The sequence below is a fragment of the Camelus ferus genome, chromosome 9, assembly GCF_009834535.1.
Source record: "Camelus ferus isolate YT-003-E chromosome 9, BCGSAC_Cfer_1.0, whole genome shotgun sequence".
NCBI classification, from domain to species: domain Eukaryota; kingdom Metazoa; phylum Chordata; class Mammalia; order Artiodactyla; family Camelidae; genus Camelus; species Camelus ferus.
This window is the reverse complement of record NC_045704.1, coordinates 62,597,409-62,617,117: the sequence shown is the minus strand read 5'-3', so window position 1 is coordinate 62,617,117 and position 19,709 is coordinate 62,597,409. Positions and strand designations below refer to the sequence as shown.

Here is a 19,709-nt window from a genome sequence, read left to right as displayed (position 1 = left end):
CAGGGAGAGAAAAGGACTTGTCTTATTGGAAATTGGTCCTAGACATTTCTAATGGACACAATAGTACCAGTCCAGTTACCGCAAGGTCACAAACTCTGTTTCATCAGACTATGGCATTTCACGTTATTTTTAAATCGTTTTATTTGCTATAGGTTGTACTTACTTTTAGAATGAAGGGTCTTGACTTGATTTCACTTGAATTCTTGCTATAAATGAAGTCTAAAACCTATTTCAAGACAATGGTTAACTTAATACTCTTGAAGAGAAAAATTAACTCCTACCTACCAGCGTGAACCCACACTAAAAATAAACATGAGACCCCTGGCTCCCAAGCCCGACCATGGAGGTGGGTGTCACAGCAAAATCACTTTGTTGTTGGTTTAGTGGACACATTGCCTCACTGATCACAAGAGCAAAAAAGTTCCGGGATGCCATCACATTGCCTCCCTAGAGAGATTAGTAAGGTTCTATAATGCTGTCTTCTAACCTACTTAACAACAAATTTTTTGGACCAAGTAGCTTTTGTACAGCATCAATTGCTATTTCAGAAGTCTTGGACACAGAAAAGCATTTGGCTTTTTATTTCTACATGAGAATATCTTGGTTATTTCCTTTTTTAATAGTCTCATGTAGAAAAAGTTAATTGCTTTTAAACATGTGGACAAATGAATTTCATATTTAATATACCCAACATTCAAAAAGAATTGGGTTTTTAAGAAAGCAAGGAGTACTCAAATTAGGTAAACTGTGTGACAGTCTGACTAATGACCTCCGCTACGAAGTGTTTAAGCTGAAGCTCAATCCACAGTGAGGTCCAGGGACTAAGGGACACTGGCGTAAACAGACTTCAGTCACAAAACGTGATGTTTCAGTCTGCTATGAAGAATACATCACAACAACTTCTTACATCATCCTGGCATGCGCCAGTGCTAACAACCACTTGTGCTTTTTACATGATAACAGATTTCACTTAGGCAGCTCTTTACTGGTCACGCTGTTAAGGTTTATCAGCAATGCGATGACTTGTTTACCACATGCCATAATCATTGCATGAAATCTACACTCTCTGCTTGAGTTAACTGAATTACTTTAAGATATCCGATAACTTGGATCTGTTTTCAATCTTGCTTTTTGCAAGTAAAGCCTTAAGTGTAAGAAGGGAGTATGAAGGTCTATGAGAACTAGAATTCTCTGTTAAAGAACTCTGAGCATTTTGCACATAAAAATTAAAATACAAAAATATAGCCAAGTGCTTTAATTTAACCTGAACCTATATTTTTACAAAGAATCCTGTGGGTATTTGTCTATTTGACAATATTTGCATTAAGGTCAAGCAGAACTACTAACAAATACGCAAACCAAGAGGCTTATTTTGTCCTTAATAAACAACCACCATCTGTTACCTGGAGTAATATCTCATTACAGCGTATAGGCTCAGAACGTGCTGCAGGAAAGGCACGGAATTACTGCACATTGTGAAATTCAAATTGCGTTATTCTAGATGGGCACCAGTAACTGCAAGAAGCAAAGGATTACTTTAAATGACAGTCTAGTCAATGCATGAGATTAATGAATTTACTTCTTGACTATCCCAAATCATATGCTGTATTTGGGAGTGAGACCCATGTGGCCCATTATAGAGCGGTAGTTCTAAAATGTCAAAAATGAACGTCACGAACTTACAAGAGGGTTATTTTTGCAGTGCATGGGTTCACTTACCTCTAGATACAATGTACCAAAAATAAAAACAGACCCGTAAGCTTATACTTTGTAGGACATCCCGGCATTTAGAATTTTTCTACTTGTCTCTGAAAGTCAAGAAAACCATACCCCAATTAGCCAAGTATTTGGATATTCGACTTTTCAGTGTTTATATTATACATGAGGCATAATATACATATTTAGGAAGCTTGAAGTTAGACCTCCATAGCAATTTTAGGAAGGATAATTTTTCCCAATACAACAAATTGTAAAGTTAACTGAACAGGTATTTTCCTTCGCTTTCTAGGGTTATTACTATTTCAATTGAATATATGAATGGCATAATCTAGTTCATACATCTTGGTTTAATTTCTCAATAATAGGTAAATGTTGTCAATTATATTTCACTCCTTTTGGGTGATTAAAACAAAAGTCCAAGTTCTTAGAAGTTATTGTACAGGAATAAATGAAGCACTGAGAGTACAAGTCTTCCATCCTAATAGGGAAAATACTGCATAAATGGCAAATTAGTTGAGATCCATTCTTCATTCATTCTATACATTGCTAATGAGTACCATCGAGTACCTATTATGGGGTCAGGTACTCTTCTGCATTCTGAGGACCTAGGAGTGAAAAACCACAAAAATTCCTCGCCTTATGAGGCTTACATTCTAATGGGGAAGGACAGAAATAAAAAAATTAATAGGCAAAAATATAAACAAGATAATCTGATTTTGATAAGTGCCATGAAGGACATGAACAGGGCCGTGTAACTGACAAAAAGGGTAAGGCGGGGAGCTGCTGTCACTCAGGTCATCAGAGAAGGTCCTACTGAGAAACTGACAGCTGAGAAGCCATTCAGGGGAGAACTTAAGAAAACATATTCCAGGCGCTACCTGAAATAAGAAAGAACTTGGTATAATGGAGGAACTGGAGGGAGCCAGTGTGGTGTGGTTGTCAGGTACCAAGAAGGTGAAACTGGAAAGGGAGTCAGGCCTGATGAGGAAGGCCTTGGAGGCCACCACAGGGAGAGCCAGAAAGAGAAAACAGGAATGATACAGTTTTATAGTTTCCGTATTTTTAAGCTCGTTTATGTGGCTGAGGGAGGCCAGAGAGGAGAGGGGACAGCGGGTCAGCACAGTAACCAGGAGAAGGAGACTTAGCCTGGTAGCTGGGGAAACAGAACAGATGTGACTTTGCAGCAGGTTAGATACAGAGGAAGAGAGAGGAACCAGGAAAAACCCTAAGCCTTTGGCTTGAACAATTGAGTAAACTTTGTTCCATTTACTAAGGTAGAAAAACATTTACTCTCCCATCTTAACTTTAAAAAAAAAAATGGAAAAATATATACGAAAAAATGGGTGTTAGATATTGGACAACAGGCAGTAAAAGATGGTGGCATTAAATGGAGTGAGCCCCATGACTGCCCAGGTCGCTTGGAGGCAGTTGCTAGGCTGTGGTGCAAGAAGGGGAACCCAACCCAAGCCAAGTAGTCTGGCTGAGTTGAGGAGACAAGAGTTAAGAATTTCAGGAGGCCAGATCAGCTAGAATTGGCAGGGCAGAGGACCAGAGAGAAGACAGCTGCACAGAGAGAAGAGAGTACCAAAGATGCACACAGGGTTCCTCTGAGGTCTTTAGGAGAGTGTTGATCAGCACAAGGAAATACTCAACAACAGGGAAAGAACCACCAAAAAAGAAGCAGGCCAAAAATTCTTGAGCTGGGAATAGTTCATGTTCCTACTGTCAAACTGGAAAACCCTTACCATGAAGAGGGCATCGAGTAGAATCCTTTGGAGGAGCTCACTTCAGTAGTGGAGAAAAGTAGTCCAAGACTCAAGGCTGCTCAGGCCCACCTAACGAAGCTTAAAAACAAGCCTTGAAATGATCAAACTGTTTCCAAGTAACTCGACTGCATTCTAAGACAAAGCTTGAGAATACTTAATACGCACATATACACAAAAACCCAACACCCAACAATATAAAAATCCACACCCAATAAGAAATTGCTAGGCATGCAAAGAGGCAGGAAAATAGGACCCAAAATGAGGAGAAAAGTAAATCAATTAAAAACCCCAAATGACACTAATGATAGCTGTTTTAATGTCCTTATTTACAATTTCTATTGTAAATATTATGTTAACAAGGTGGAGAAAAGAAATAGCATGTTAAAGAGACACGGAAGATATGAAAACCAAAAAAGCAAAATCAAACGTCTATAGACAAAAATACATTGGGTGGGAAATTAGTGCAGAAAAATAGGTTAGTGAACTTGACGGCACCGCAATAGAAACTATCCAAGATTAAAGACAAAGAAGACGGGGACAACGTACAGAATACCAGTAAGCTATGCGGCCACTTCAAACAGCCCAATATGCATGTGAACTGGAGTCCCAGGAGGAGGTGGGTGAGACTGGGAGAGAGAAAACTTGTTTTTAGAAATAACAGCCAAAATTTTTCCAAATTTGATGAGAACTATAAATCCAGATTTCCAGTAAGTGCTACAAATCCCAGGCACAAAAAAATGAAGAAAACTATACCAACGCACATTATAATTCAACAGACAAATTAAAGAGCAACATCTTGAAAACTAGAATTTTATGCCCAGCACAAAGTATCTTTCAAACATAAAGATTTCAAAACGTTACTCAACAGGGTAGGCCTGTACACTCTGCTAAAAAGATTTTGGATTTTTATCTTCAAAGTAATCCTAAATCATTAATCGATTCTATATGATGAGAGTTGCATTTCAGAAAAGACACATTAGCTTTTGAGACGAACAGGCAGGCATGGGGGAGGGGGTAATATGCATATGTAAGGGCAGAAAAGCAGAATCTTGTTCAAAAACAAAAGGCATTAACTCACATGAAGGTGGTGGAAGTGGGGATGGAGAAAGGACTGACTGGGAAAATACCTAGAAGATAATTATTCAAAGACTCGGAGATTGGATGTGAAGTGTGAGAAAGACCAAGAGTCAAAAATGATTCCCAAGTTTCCGTGATGAGCAGCTCTACTTACATACGATTTTACCACCTGAAAAATCATTTAAACCAATTATACCCCATCAAACCATAACTGAAACAACTTAAGAGTAAACTATTCTACATACTGCATTTGAGCTGAAAGATTCACTGCATAAAACACAGAACAGCAGTTTTCTGTAGGAGAAAAAGATGACGGCATTAGGTTTGTTCACCTGAAATCTACACTGAGCAGCTCAGTCTTGGATTTGAGATGTTGCTATTGTTCCTTATGGAAAATAGTTCCAGCATGATTTCCATGAGCCACCTGTTGAGACACTGACGTGCCTTTACAGAACAGTTCCTTCTAGAGGTGAATCACCATAGTGGGGTTTTACCTTTTTAAAAAATTGTAACTCTCAGGAAGCATTTAGAATGGCTGCAAACTTTTGGTAATTCACCTCTAGTTCAGCAACCCTGCCCCTGTGTTTCTATCTTCACAGTTAGGAATCTATCAACAAAAGATTTTTAAAGGGTTTTAAACAGTAATTACAAATGTTGATTGTGGATTTACTAAGTGCTAAGTACTTTATGCTGTGTTAAGTACCTTACATCATAATCTCACTTAACCTTAGGTAGTTTTTATCCCCATTTAACAGGTAAGGAAATTGAGATGCAAAAAGGTTAAGTAACTTGCCTTAGATTATGAAGCTATTAAGTGATAGAGCCAAGAATATGAATCCAGAAAGGTCTGACCTCAGTCGCCTTGAGAAATTCATCTTTAAACCTCAAAAATTAGGATATGTGTAAATGATAGCCTGATTTTGCATGTACATATTTTACATGTAATAACTAAGTTTAATTATTTCCATTTTAAAAGTCACAAAATCTTATTAAAATGTGGGCTTTCAATCTGCCTCAAGAGATTCTTGAAAGCAAGTAAGTTAATGAGCAAGAATTATATGCAGACTATGAGAGTTTCCATTAACTTATGTACATGCCTGTGTGTGTGTGATGAGGGTGCTGACAAGAGAATCCAAGTCATCAGTGCCAGAGCTTGGCTGAATATAGACACTGAGGACCTGAGATTGTACTGAGAGTTGAATACGTTAAGCTGCATAACACAAACTATTGATGCTTCACTTAGCACTGCCATGGGAAACACAAGTCCGGTGATTGAAACAGAAAGCATGGTGCCCGGTGGACGTGGGTGAGTGTGCGTATCCTTCAGTTTCTCATGCTGAATTACGTGCCTTGTATGCATGACTCTCACCAACAACTATACAGTTACTAGGATTAACTTCAAAATTATAAACTAATTAAAATTTTCTCCATAGTTTAACAGAAAGTCACAGTTTAAAAGGTTATCTTTTTTCTTTCAACAACAACAACAAAAGCCTAGAAACTGAAATTCTCCAATAAAGTTCTTTTATTTGGGTTCAACCTGGAATAGTTTAAACTTGATCTCTCTTTGCTAGAGAAATGAAATCTCCAATTCTATAGATTGTAATAGAAAAGTACTGAATTTGCATATTTCCAATAAAGGATATTTGCTTCATGCTTTGGGCAACTACCATAGTTACCCAGAAGAGTATTTCCAGTAAATATAACTGTCACAGCACTGAAATGCCCAGAATAAATTTCCTAACTTTAAAAAATTGTCCTTATGTTGCCATAACACAGTGGTCTTTAGTCTCCTGACTATTCACACTATTTGAAAACCATGAAGATACAGCTTTTTAGCATGCACGCTCAGTTGGAAAAGGATTTGTTCCTCTGAAAGCACCACTGGTCAGATTAGGCAGAATGGAGGCACCTCTGCGGGTGAACAAGCAGGTGGGTGTCCTCGTGGTCTTACAGTCATCTCTTTCCTTAACAGGTGAAGCACTGATGCCAGCAAGGGGAGCGAGTCCAGGCACGTGACTCAGCTCATGACTTAATTTTCCACAGCTGAGAAAAGAAAATCACCAAAATAAGTGAGTTTTAGGACAAACAGGTGGGGTTGATGGTACACTTACCTGACTATGAATCAAGAACCCTTTACGTAAGAAAAAAAGTGCCAACTCTGGCAATAGCAACCAGAGAACATCATCAAGAAAAAACATTAACAATTTCCAAGATCAAAAATGATATACTGCAGCTCATGGGGTTTTGGTTTTCATTCATTCTGCCTCCGTACCTTTCCCGAGATCAGAAGCCAACCCAGCCCATGCTATTAAACAGACGTGAGATTCAAACTTGCTTTTTATGTTTCATTCAAGAGCAGTCTACTGTACTTGTGTAAAATGAGAAAATCTAAGCTGAATGTCTATTTCAAATGTCTATTTCTCTACCTTGAGTTATTTCCATGCCAGGCCCTCCCTCTCTCCATGCCTCCCTCCCCTCCTCTCTCTTCCTCTCTCCCCCTGCCCCCTGCCTCTCACACAGACACACACATAGTGGGAAGAACAAAGATTATCATATATAGTAAATTTTAAGACTAAGGCAGATGCTGCCAGAGGTAATCACACTTACTCTTATATTAAATCCTAGAAGATCACTTATAACACCTGAGACAGCAGAAAGGATAACTACTCGTGTGATGTTGTAGATTAAGGGATTCATCGTCAGTCCATAGAGTCTAAATGGTGTGTCCAACTCCTACAAAAACATGAAAAGAACTGAGATGGAATACATGGTTTCACAATAGCTATCGGTGATTTCTGGGCTGTTTTTTGAGTTTTAGGGGAAGATGACTGCTTAAGGCCTCTTCCCTTAATGTCAATAGCTACCTTCAAAAAAACCTGTAATGGATTCTCACCTACCTTTCCACTAGCTAAGTTTTTAAAGGTGGGTTCAAGCAATATGCTATTTGTGATTTTTTTAAGTGTAATTTTTAAAAGGTCACAGACATCAACAATCGCAAGAACTTGGGTAGCAAGATGGGAAAGTTTTTCTCAGAGTCATTAACCCCAGACTATCCGGCTGGCATTCTGAAACTACATAGCCTGGCATCTATCTGTTACTAGGGTCTTCTCCAAGCCCAGCACTGATTTACTTTAAATGGTAATAAAAATGTATCACGGGATATTACTTACTTTCAACAACTTGGTGGATAGCTTTAGCACATTGTTTACTAGAGTAAGCTGTTCTTTCTTATTCGGCTTTTTTTCCATTTTAAGATATAAATTAATCTAAGGGAAGGAATACAGATTAAAGCAAATGCCATGGAAAAGATATATATAAATATTGCATTCAATTTGGCAGGCTCTGAGGGCAATGTTTTCAAGTAAAATAAACTTCAAAATTCCAGTAGCTATTTCTACAGAGCACATATGTCATGTACCCAACCCCCCGTCCCTCAGTCAGTCACATTTGGCAAAGAAAAGCTATTTAATGAATTAAAAAATGATGACGCAATTTATTAAAACAAGGGAAATTTTTATATTAATATTAACTATAGTAATTGAAGTGTAAATTCCTTGAGTTCAAAAACTGTATCTTGCTCCTCTCAGTATCCCACAAGTAATCAACACCCTCATTAAACATGTATGGACCGGAAGAAGACAGCTGCTTTTAACTTCCCAACCCCTTAGTTTTTGCCTTGTAGGAAGAACTCTCCACTATATTTCTAAGGCAAAAAATAAAAACTAATGATATCAGATATTTTTATTTAAAACTTATAAATAAACATGAAATTTAAAAAAAACTTTATATTACTCCGTATTTATAAGAAACATTTTTTAATCTTAATATCTATTCACATACTAAAGAGAAAATATTTTCTGAACACTTGGTTGTATTCTATGACTGATAGAGAAGAAATTCAAGAAGCTTATTAAACATACTCTAATGATAGGTATTCTAAAGATCTAATACTTGACATAGAATATGGGACCAAAAGCATGCTCCATTACCACCAATAAAAATAATTTTTATACTACAAAGTAGCATCCAATCCTGGGAGCAGGTGGGGAAGACATACTCATTTTACAAGAAGGGAAACATCATATAGTTGCAAAGTGACTTGTTAAGCTGGAAGGTCACATAGCTAGAAAGTGACAGAATCTAGACTCAACCCTGAATCTTCTGCACAAACCTTATCATGCCGTCTCTAACCACTGAACCAAACTGACAGGGACCAAACAATACCTGTTCAGTAAGTAATATTGAAACATTGCTGTATTTCTTATTGGTTTCAGACCCCAGTGAGGCCAGGCGCAGTAAGAAAAGTAGCAAAGCTGTTTCCCAGATCAAAAACTCCCAGTTATAAGCATCATTCAGGAAAGTTTTATGTCCCCGGAGAACCTATAAAAAGGACCCAAAACAGTTAAGATTTTCATTTGTCTTAAAATCTGTAATTACTCCTTTATTCTAGCAATTTAAAAACATTTACAAGATACCAATATTTAAATACTCAAGGCAGGAGAGTTTTAATATTCATAAAGTATTATCTATGTAATTAGTCATTATGTATTTCTCTAAGTTTCCTAGGTTTTTTCTCCTTTGCATGAAAGACAGCAAGGGTCTGGAAGTAACCAAGGAGGAAAACAACACAGTAAGACGAATGCATTTCCAAGTTCTCTGACCACTCACAATTACCTGGTGCCCATTTTTCAAAGGATTAAATCTGCATTTGACTCCCTAAAACATGTGGCCCAGCCCACCGGCATGAGCAGAAAATCCTGAGGGTCAGTCCTTTTCTCCATCTTAGGCTCTGAATGACAGCAGCAGCTGCCACTAGTTACCAATGCCTGTGATGTGTCAAGTTTCCAGGTAAAAGTTTTTGTTTTCTTCAAAATTTTCATTGCTTGAAATGTAAAAAAGTTTACCCAAGCAAGCCCAAGGTAAAATGGGATTTACTGAAAAATATACAGAGAACCCTCATGGAAACTGAATACAGGCCTTTGAAAAACAGGAAACAGCAGGCGGCTGCCCTCTCCATCTCCCACCAGGGCCATTTTGGCTCCCACCTCCATTCCTCTCAGCCAGTTCCACTGCCTTGCAAGACCCCTGTTTACTGCTCCCCTCTAACTCTGGCTTGTTCCTGCTTCAGTTTGTCTGAGCATCCTACTGACCCCACTGACCCCTCCTGACCTGTCTTCTCCAAAGTCTGCCACTGATGCCTCAGATTTTCATTTCTAATACAAAAGAGGGAATATGTTTACCGAATCTGAATCAGGTACTCACTCCTGCCAGTCAGTACACAGGGGAGGAAAGTGACAGCTAGTAGCAACCTAGGCTCACCTCTTCCCCAGCGTGACACAAGAGCTAACTAATACACAAACCCCAGCCAAACTGCTATAAAACCAAACACAAAGAAAAACTCTTAAAACCAGCCAGAGAAAAGGGACATCACTTTTAAAAGGGCAGCAATAAGACTAACACTGATGTCTCAAGATAAAAGATGGAAATTATAACAGAATCCTAAAAGTGCTGAAAAGTAACTACAACCTAGAAATCTATACCCGGTGAAAATATCCTTCCAACATAAAAATGGTAAAAGACATTTTCAAACAAACAAAAACAGAGAATTCATCACCCGCAGATTCTTCAAGCAGGAAGAAACTAATTTCAGAGAAAAACAAAGAAATGCACAAACTAATGAAAAGTAATGAAAAGGATAAATATACAGGTGAATTTAAATGAATCATTAACTACAAAAAGCAATAATTACATCTTGTAGGTTTAAATACATGTAAAATTGAAATGAATACTAATAACACAAAAAGTGAGTATGTAAATGAGATAAAGTGTTGTAAGATCCTGGCACTATCAAGCAACTGGCAAATTAATCATTTTATTAGACTATAATAAGTAAGGATGTAGTAAACTCGGGTCAATAGGAGTAAAAGAACCTATACAAAGTTAACAGAGAGGATTAAATAAAATCTTAAAGAATATTTAATTAATAAAAGATGGCAAAAAGGGAGAGAAAAAGGAAAATTAATAGGTAGACCAAATAAGAACCAAATAACATTTGTAATTATAGCAATTACATTAAGTTTAACTGGGCGAGACATTCCAAAACACTAAAACTGTGCAGCTGGATTAAGGAATAAGCAACCAAAGAAGGATACGCTGATTATAAGAGACACAACTAAAATCTGCAGACAAAGTAAGTGAAAGCAGGTAGACAAAGATATGCATACAAAAACTAATCAAAACGCAACTGGTGTAGTTAAATTAATATCAAATAGAGTAGACTTCAAGTTAAGAAACATTAGAAATAGAGACATTTCATAAGGTCATGAAAGATAAAGCCTGACACTATTCAGGATTAAAGGAGATTAAAGAGACATGGTAACTAAATGCAATGATATGATCCTGGATTAAGAAAAAAAATAAAGGACGTAAAAGTCCATATACCAAGAAGATGCATAACAATTCTAAATCTGCATGCACCCCGTTATAGTGCTTAACAATATAGAGAGCAAAAATAAAAACTGACAGAAACAAGAGGAAAAGATAAACCCACCATCAGGGCAGACTTGACCACACCTCTCTCAATGGCTGACAGAGTAAGTAAATCAAAAAAATGAGTGAGGATACAGGAAATTTCAGCCATGCACCTAGTAATATTATATACATGTACACACTTAACCACAGTGAACTGGTTTAAAGCAGAACTGAACGCTGTTTTCCATTTTCACTGAAACAGATCTGAAACTTACCTGGGCACAACAAATGAAAGCAATGGAAAGTGTCAGTAAGAAGACTGAAGACACGACCACATCCACTGAACGCTGCGGGCCCCGTCTCTGTGGAGTGAGACACGTCGTTAACGTCTTACATCACCGCTGGAGCCAGCAACAGCCCTCACATCATTCATACTCTGAACTTTACTACACCAATGTGAAAATAAACATTTATAAGAAGTCTCTGACACAGGATTTTAATATATTTTGGACATCTTCAACTTTAATTAAGCTCTGAGATCCATGCTATTCAAATTAAGGATGTGACTGATGCACAAACATGCTTTCAGTTGAAATATTTGCCAAAAAGTTAGAAGAAGATGCAACATTCAGTTTATCACTCTGCCGTAGGAATTTAAATTTTCTTTTCCCTTTCTAAGCTTTTATGTACGTACCTCTACCAGCTTTGTAGATAGATCACTCCCAACTGGCTGTCCAGTCTGTCAGCCACTGACAGAGTCTGTCCAGTACACAGAACTACACTGCCCACTGAGCATCTGCCACCAGAAATTCCACTTGGCATGTTTTCTGAGTATTCCTGCATATTCCACTGTTAGTCAAATAAAACTCACCTTTAGAAAGGAACGCAGTGATAACCATATCTTAATGTTCTCCACCTTTTTAAGTCTGAAATGAGGTATTTCATACTTCCTAGCTTTCCTGGCAGAAGTAATATGGCTGAAGAGTTTTGCAAATAAAAATCTCTAGAAGTTAAAAAAAAAATCACAAAGTGAAATGAACATGTGTGTCACTGTATATTTATATATTTATATATTTATTTATATATATTTATATATATATATATTTATATAATTGTAAACAATATTCCCAGCATAAAAAACATTAAAAAGATCAGGTTCTAATCAGCAGTCACTAAGACAGGCAGTGAAAAAGCATTGTTAATAGCTCATTAACCTGTTCCTTGCAAAGCACATTATGTAGTAACATACTTCTTCACAATGTGGTACACTCTTGACATTTTCAAGATGTCAAGCTTTGTGAATCTCCACCTTCACAAATTCAAATGTCTATACAAAATTCTGGCTTACTCTCAAACTACATTTCCATTCAAAACCACATTTTTTTTGCACATGTCACCAATAAATTAAGTTCTGAATCCCTAACCCTTATCAAATTTCAGTAAATTTATTTCTCACTTGGCTACTTTTCACAGAACCATTTTCACTTTGAGAATTACTACATATGCTATGTATACAAACCAGCAAATGCACATCACTCACTCCTACATGTGGGCTCAGCAAAATTTCAGATTACAACATGTCATTGTGACAAATAGCTATCACAAGTGTTAAATGCCCAAATAGCAAAAGTCCACTGCTCAATCCTTCATTGCCCACATGAACTTTTGGAGAGGGAACAAATCAAGAGAACACAAGCAACTCAATGGAATACCATACACAAAAGGGAGGTGAGAAATTTTACTTAATTTACAACCAACCTGTTTATATGTTCTCTCTGCCACACACATCATGAAAAAAAACATCCAAGTAAGACACAATCGTTCAAAAAAATTAATTATAGACAAAATAATAATAGGCGTGACAGGGGGTGCCCCACAAAAGAGAGTCAAGATCTCCTCAGCTGAGATGGACTTGAGTTGGTCAAGGCTCTTCTCACGGAAAAGTCGATGTAAAAAAGGAAAAAATGCTAATCCGATGGTGACGACATTTCCCAGCATCTGATAACCTACTCCTTGCTGATAGGCATTCACCTGGGAATTAATTTAAAATGTCCATCATTATTAGATAGCTAGATGGAGCTATGAAGCAGTGTTTATCAAATATTATTTAAAGTGTTAAAAAGTAAGTCTGTTTTAAATCTAAAAGAAATACAAATTTAAATGATGTACAAATTTGTGACTGTTAGATCTTATTAAAAATTAGGCTTTTGCTCACTATATATAAAAATAGATTTAAAAAATTCTTCTGTATAGCACAGGGAACTATGTTCAATATCTTGTAATAACCTTTAATGTAAAAGAATATGAAAACGAATATATGTATGTATGTATGTATATATGCGTGATTGGGACATTGTGCTGTACACCAGAAACTGACACATTGGAACTGACTGTACTTCAATTTAAAAAAATTAGGCTTTTGTTATAATGCACAGTGCAGGCCTGCTTATTGAGCACAGAACTTTGTATTATAATTTTTTTAAAGGCCTGATTACAAAGAGTGTTTGCTTTCAGATGCCACGGGTTACACTTTTATGGGCATGACTATAAACATTTCTGTAAAGAGTAAGAGTTGTATAAAATAATAAATGCAATACTCATTTCCTTTCATATAACATCATCAGACCTTTAAAATCAGCTCTTTCCCCCTTCAAATACAGTTATGGGGGAGACACTATTTACTGTGTGGTAGCTGTTTCATCTTTTTTTGTTCCTTCTTGTTTTTCTCTTATAAAAATTTTATCTGGGACTGTGATGTGTTCATGAAAAATATTCTTTCATTATACTTTCTTACAGTAGAACTATTCATCATGGATATTTGTGCTGCCCAAAACATTCTAAATTAATGCTGGCAAAAGATTAGGTATGTAGTTTACTCTTACTGATTCAGCTCTATTCTTCTGGACCAAAGCAACCTGAGAGCAAATACCTTTCACACCAGTTAGGATGGACTTGAAATTGCCATATGTTTGGAATGTTATGATCCTAAGCAATCTTTACATCATTTGAATTGTATGTTAGATTTTTTATAAAGTTTGACTAATTTTTACAGAAGAAATCATTTCTCTGATCATTTGGTCCTATCTAATTAGAAATATGTAAAGCTGGAAAACTGGATTTTTTTTAAGGTAATAAGTGACCGAAGTTAATTTTCTTCCTAAATAAAGAGAAGATAGTTCCCCATAAAAAGAAAAGTTAGGCTTAAATGAAATAAGGAATATTTGTAGAATATATTTGAACAACTGATCATGCTCACAGGGATCTTTGTAACAGATAAAAAATTATATTACCAAGTAAAGACTCTGACTATAAAATTTAAGATACCCATAAAGCAGAGATACTGTTTTGATCATTAAACAGATACTGTGAAATAGCTGCGGATCACTAAATAGATTTTTGGAAACATCTGAAAACTTATGAAATCTTACCCTGCTCATGATGATGCCACTTATTTCCAACACAGACATGTCCATCTTTTTGCACTCATTCCCTTCCCAGATTATTGCACTAACTCGATCAGAGGCAGGACTTGAGTTCTGAAGCCAGAATAAATGATTCTGAGAAGAAAAAATAAATATTTCCAACCACTCCTTCTTTCTTCCCTCTAGTAGACTTTTTCCCTCTGTCCAGCTCCCCAGCCATTTTGCCAGTGCTCAGCCTCACCAGTCTCTTCTCTCCCTGCATTTTCCTCTGCCATATCATGTCAAGTATCAACTCAAGTCCCTTTTCACCAATGTGTCCTCTGACGGCCACAAACCTCACCCATTTTACCCTTTTCTGAAATTAGAAACCCTCATAGTCTATATCAAACAAATTCACATCTCATTATATGCTGCTTTTATAGCGTCTTCTACTTATTTCCCAAACTAATACATAAATTGCTTTAAAAAGGCCATTTAGGATATTTCTTCTCCTTCTCCAATGATGCTTAGCATAATGCTGATGAGCATTTATGGATATATTAATTGATTAGCCAAAAATATGTATTAAGTAGCTACTATGTAACATGCACTATGAATACAAGAGAGAACAAGACAGATGTGGTCCTTGACATGACGGGGCTTACAGTCTTATGAAGGAGACATGACTAAATAGAGTCACCACAAAGCATGACTGGGGTGGGGGGAGGAAGAATGCTTAGGAGCATATAGAAAAGGCTTCTTAAAGAAGTATCAGTCAAGCCAAAACCTGAAAAACAAAAAGGAGCAAGCCAAAGGAATAGGTATTGGAGAAGATGTGTTCTAGGCAAACAAACCAGTTCTGTGTAAAGACTCAGAAGCACATGAGGAAACTGGAAGAAGTTCAGTAGAGTTAAATTATACCACATGAGACTGTATTAGAGCAAATAAACGAACAGAAGCAAATAATCCAGAAGGGAGAAGAAAGCAATTAAATGATGGTAAGAGGAATGGCATCAGGTTTGTATTTGAGAAGCATCATTCTGGCTGCAGTGTGGAAAATGAAACGAAGGGAGGGCTAGCCTGGAGAAGCTGTTGTAAGGATCCAGATGAGGGCTGATGATGCTCTGCACCAAGCAGGGTGGACACAGGGGGCAGATGCAGATACTGTACAGCAGAATCAAGAGAATGCGATGATCGACTAGAAACATGGTGGGAGGAATGGCCCCAAGGTTTCTGTCTTGGGTGATTAGCAGCAGCATTTAGAAATACAGGGAATAAAAGAATAGATTAGGTGGCAGAATTGGGAAATGATGGATTCTATTTGATGTAGTGAATTTAATCTTACCTAGTTATTCTTACATATGCCTTAAATTTACACTGTAAATCCCAAAAGTACAAAGTAGGTCAAAATCATCATAACGTTATGCATAGCTATTGAGGGCTAATGTAATTTGGATGAATCCTCAGACTGAATGTAAAGAATATTTAGTTTCAAACTCTGATAGCAAGATCAGAGGGAAAAGCTTCAAACTTTATTTGACAAAATGTATGTTGTTTCTAGATAGTTTTGGAAAACTGTATATATTTAATGAAGCAGGATTTTTCCCATTAAAACATGTAACCTAAATCAATGGTATCTTAGAATCAAGAAAAGTCAATAATTAAACAAATGAATATCCATCATCAACACTATTTATTAAGTCATCCTGGAAATATTTAGCATAAAGAAAAATAAAATTAAGAAGAATCATGATCATTGTTCACTGAACATATGAAGGTTGGTATGAGAACCATTTCTTAATCATTCGGTCTGTCCAGCAGCGGAACAAGCTCATGAAGTAACAATCACTCCAGCCACACAAGTATTTAAGCAGAGACTAACTGATCTGATCGTCTGATGGGGATGTTGTAACAATGTTAACACATATTGGGTGCTTACTCTTTGCCAGGCATTGTGCTAAGCACTTTATATTATCTCATTAGACACATCACATTAGTCCTAAGAAGTAGGAACTATTATATTACCACGTGATAGGTTTAAAAACATTTCTGCAGCTGTAGAATGAATTCCTATATTCATTGGAAGGCTAAAATACCTTCCAAGGACTCACCATTTCTAGGCTATCTGATTTTATATTAAAATAAAACCTAAAATTAAAAACATCACTTGGTTTATACATCATTAGAGAAGTAAGACTAGTAATTCGTATGTTAACAATGTGATGTCTCTGAAAATATAATATGAGGTTAACGTACCAAACAATGTATCCTGCTCATATAAAAGGGCATTAAGGATCATCCTAAGGAAAATAAATAAACATAAGGAAGAAAAATCTAGGTCAGGGGAACTCAAGAGTTCTTCCCCCTGAGTTCTAATCCCGACATCTTCACTTACAAATTGTGGGCAATTTCCTCATGTCTAAATTAGGGGTAAAATAGCACCCACCTTACAGGATTATCATCAAGTTGAATGAGATAAAACAGTGCTGGCACATGGTAAGTACACACTAAATATCAGCTCCTATCATCATCACCTTTACAGACCTGCTGGAAAACATCCTCTTTGGGGTCGCGTTTGGTCCCTGGGTGGAGGGTGTTCACGTGGGCCCCCTCACTGTCACTGGTGACCGACGACCGGCACTCGGGGCCGTGCAGCAGGTCGTCCCACAACATATCCTCAGTCTCCGAGTCGTGGCGGGTGCTCTCTGAGTCTCTTCTCGACATGTTGAGGCCTCGAGAGCCACCACTCATGCCAGATCTAGAGCCCTTTAGGGGAAAACAAAAACCAAAAAAACTTTTTTTCATTGATTTTAAAAAAGAGTTATAGATCCGAAATAAAATTAAAACAAGTTAACCTATGGTGACAGCTGACAAACTTTCATAAATTGTATCTGTTCCATCACAAGGCTTCACATAACAATAATACATTTTAATACTTAAATGCTAAACTCCGACGACTCTCTAACAGACTGTAAAAGAGCACTCCCTCTGAGAAGTTATAGCCAAGTCATGGGATTGTTCACCTAAGGTGTCCTGGGACGGGAGTGACTCCTGCAAGCACATCTGGAGGACGGAGGTGTGGCTGAGCCTACTGACGGACTCAGCGTCCCCTACTCTAAACACTGTGAGCTTGACTGCAGATCAAGTCACGTCCAGGGCCCCAGCCAAACAGGGAAAGGGAAGATCAGGCAGAGAAAAGGATGGACACTGCAGCTGTCCTGCAGGTACAAACAAAATATGAAAGTTTTTCCACAGCCCCAACTGCCTTGTCAATCATAACAAAAGCCACCGCCATCTACTCGCCTCACTTCTGATTTATAATGTCCCAAATGTACAAAATGCCCACTGGCTTTCATGATGAGATTTACGGCTCCCGTTTCTCAGGGGTCCTTTCTCAAATATCTGTCCTCTTCATCATCAATCCCACTTACATAGGAACGATGCTCAAGAATAAAAGCCATACTCCAAGTGAATATTAACTGGACTTCTCATCATCTGGGGATTGAGGAATCTCTTTCTGAGCAACACTTATGATACTTTCAAGATTAGCTCAAAGAGAAAGAGCTTACTCTCTTCATAGGGGTAAGTAATCAGTCATTAAAAGCTACGAGATAGGTAGACAGATAGCTGGAGGCAGGGGAGGGTCAGGCAAACAGAAACACTACTTCAGGACAACCAAGTAAAAACGGAATGGATAAAGTTTTTACACTCAAGAATACGCCTTGAAAAAAAAAGGGCACTTTACCTGACTGAAGGCTGCCGATTCGAACTCTGACTCGGCCAGACTATCTGAATCCCGCATGACAGGGCACCACTTGGAAGTGGTTTTCTTCACCTGCCAAAATCAAGCCAACAGACAACAGGAAAACACGTTCCATACTCTGTTACTGCTCCGTGATGTGGGAGTTAACGCCTACACTTTTATAAACTAAAATAAAAATTACCTGAGTGTTGAGGTGCCTTGAAAGTATGGACTTCCGACTCTTCACTTCACAGCCGTTGTCACTCGAGGCCCCTTCCACGCTCCTCCGCAGGATCATCATCTGGGTCTGCGCTTCGCCGTCTTCCTCGCTTGACAGATCATCTGAAATCCCGTTACCCAGACGCCGAAAGGACTCCTACAAAGAGAACAGCAGCTTCTTCACCGGGGACAGCTCAAAATACTCTCTGACGCTGTGTGTATAAAAACTAAGAAGCATTAAAAGAGAACTATATCAGAAGCGAACAAACCTACACGTTACCTGGCCTCAATAAAGAAAAATATTAAACTTCCTTGAAACTGAACAGCCTAAATGACGAGGCAGTATCACAGAGAGGTGAGAAGCACAGGCGTGAGTCAAACTGAGTCTGAATCAGCCCTGCTACTCACTCGCCATGTAACTTTGGGCACGTCATTAAATCTCTCTGGGGCTCAGTTTCCTCATCTGAAAAGGGATGATGGTAAAAGTACCCATCTCACAGAGTTGCTGAAACAATTAAGTGAGTTACCACATGTAAAGCTCTTAGAATAGTGCCGGGCTGCTGTCATGGCTCCAAAATATTAGCTCTTTGTGTAATTCATAAATACCACAGTCTAACAAACAGGAAAATAGTTCAAGACTATAAAGGAAAAGTGTAGTTAGTTTTGGACATAAAGCAGAGAATATTTCTTCCTAAACCTAGAAGTTTCCCAAATCTTACCACACTATCACTGCCCCCCCCCCCCCCCGGAACAGGACACAGCAGCCTCTACCCTCATCTGCTTATTAGATCGGCCAGTCTGCTGCTAAGGCCAGATCAGTAGCAGATACAATGACAAGTTCTAGTCCTAGAAATTAGACGAATGAGCCACAGCCTTCATGTTATTCTTCGTAATGCCCTCCTTTTCACGTCCTGTGGTTTTACATTTCAAATTACACCAATCTATTAGTGTCTAATTTGTGTGTCTAGCAGAGCCTAAGAACAGAAAAATCTGACGCAGGAAAGAGAAGACCTCGTAATACTGACACTCAGCTAAATCTTACCCGACGTCCCTTTTCTCCATCTGAAAACTTTGCTTTCTCTCTTGCTTGCCACATTCTAATGTCTGGCCGACACTGTCTCTTCTTGACAACAGGATGCAGACAACCTGAGTCATTGTCAGTTTCCGTCCCTTTGTTACATATTAGTTTTACTCTTTTAATCCTATGTTTTAAAAAGGAAAAAAAAAAAAAGGATTACTAATTACTTTTCTGAAAGGAAGATCTTTTCTAAAATCACTTTCTTCTGAGGGGTATGATATATTATTCTGGAA

At 37.8% G+C, this 19,709-nt stretch overlaps 1 protein-coding gene and 1 long non-coding RNA gene across 6 annotated transcripts in view; one reads left to right on the top strand and one right to left on the bottom strand.

Moving 5' to 3' along the window:
* PHTF1 (putative homeodomain transcription factor 1) overlaps positions 1-19,709 on the bottom strand; it is a 59,137-nt gene that overhangs the window by 6,650 nt on the left and 32,778 nt on the right. Inside the window, exons 8-21 of one of the 5 annotated variants that reach the window (XM_032486993.1) lie at positions 19,441-19,600; positions 18,382-18,555; positions 18,183-18,272; positions 16,982-17,203; positions 14,465-14,593; positions 12,795-13,067; positions 11,908-12,039; positions 11,312-11,398; positions 8,790-8,945; positions 7,736-7,831; positions 7,173-7,298; positions 1,720-6,608; positions 1,404-1,515; positions 164-226 (exon numbers count right to left, since the gene is read on the bottom strand). In XM_032486993.1, the coding sequence (XP_032342884.1) occupies positions 6,588-6,608; positions 7,173-7,298; positions 7,736-7,831; positions 8,790-8,945; positions 11,312-11,398; positions 11,908-12,039; positions 12,795-13,067; positions 14,465-14,593; positions 16,982-17,203; positions 18,183-18,272; positions 18,382-18,555; positions 19,441-19,600 (1,666 nt within the window). In that variant the 3' untranslated portion in view covers positions 164-226; positions 1,404-1,515; positions 1,720-6,587. Of the gene's footprint in view, positions 1-163; positions 6,609-7,172; positions 7,299-7,735; positions 7,832-8,789; positions 8,946-11,311; positions 11,399-11,907; positions 12,040-12,794; positions 13,068-14,464; positions 14,594-16,981; positions 17,204-18,182; positions 18,273-18,381; positions 18,556-19,440; positions 19,601-19,709 lie in introns of those variants that run through there. The other 4 variants (XM_014566401.2, XM_014566402.2, XM_032486994.1 and 1 more) reach the window with 4 other exon arrangements.
* Positions 6,497-12,058, top strand: LOC116665870. Its single transcript, XR_004322621.1, has 2 exons — positions 6,497-6,634; positions 11,299-12,058. It is a non-coding gene; the product is annotated as an uncharacterized LOC116665870 (long non-coding RNA).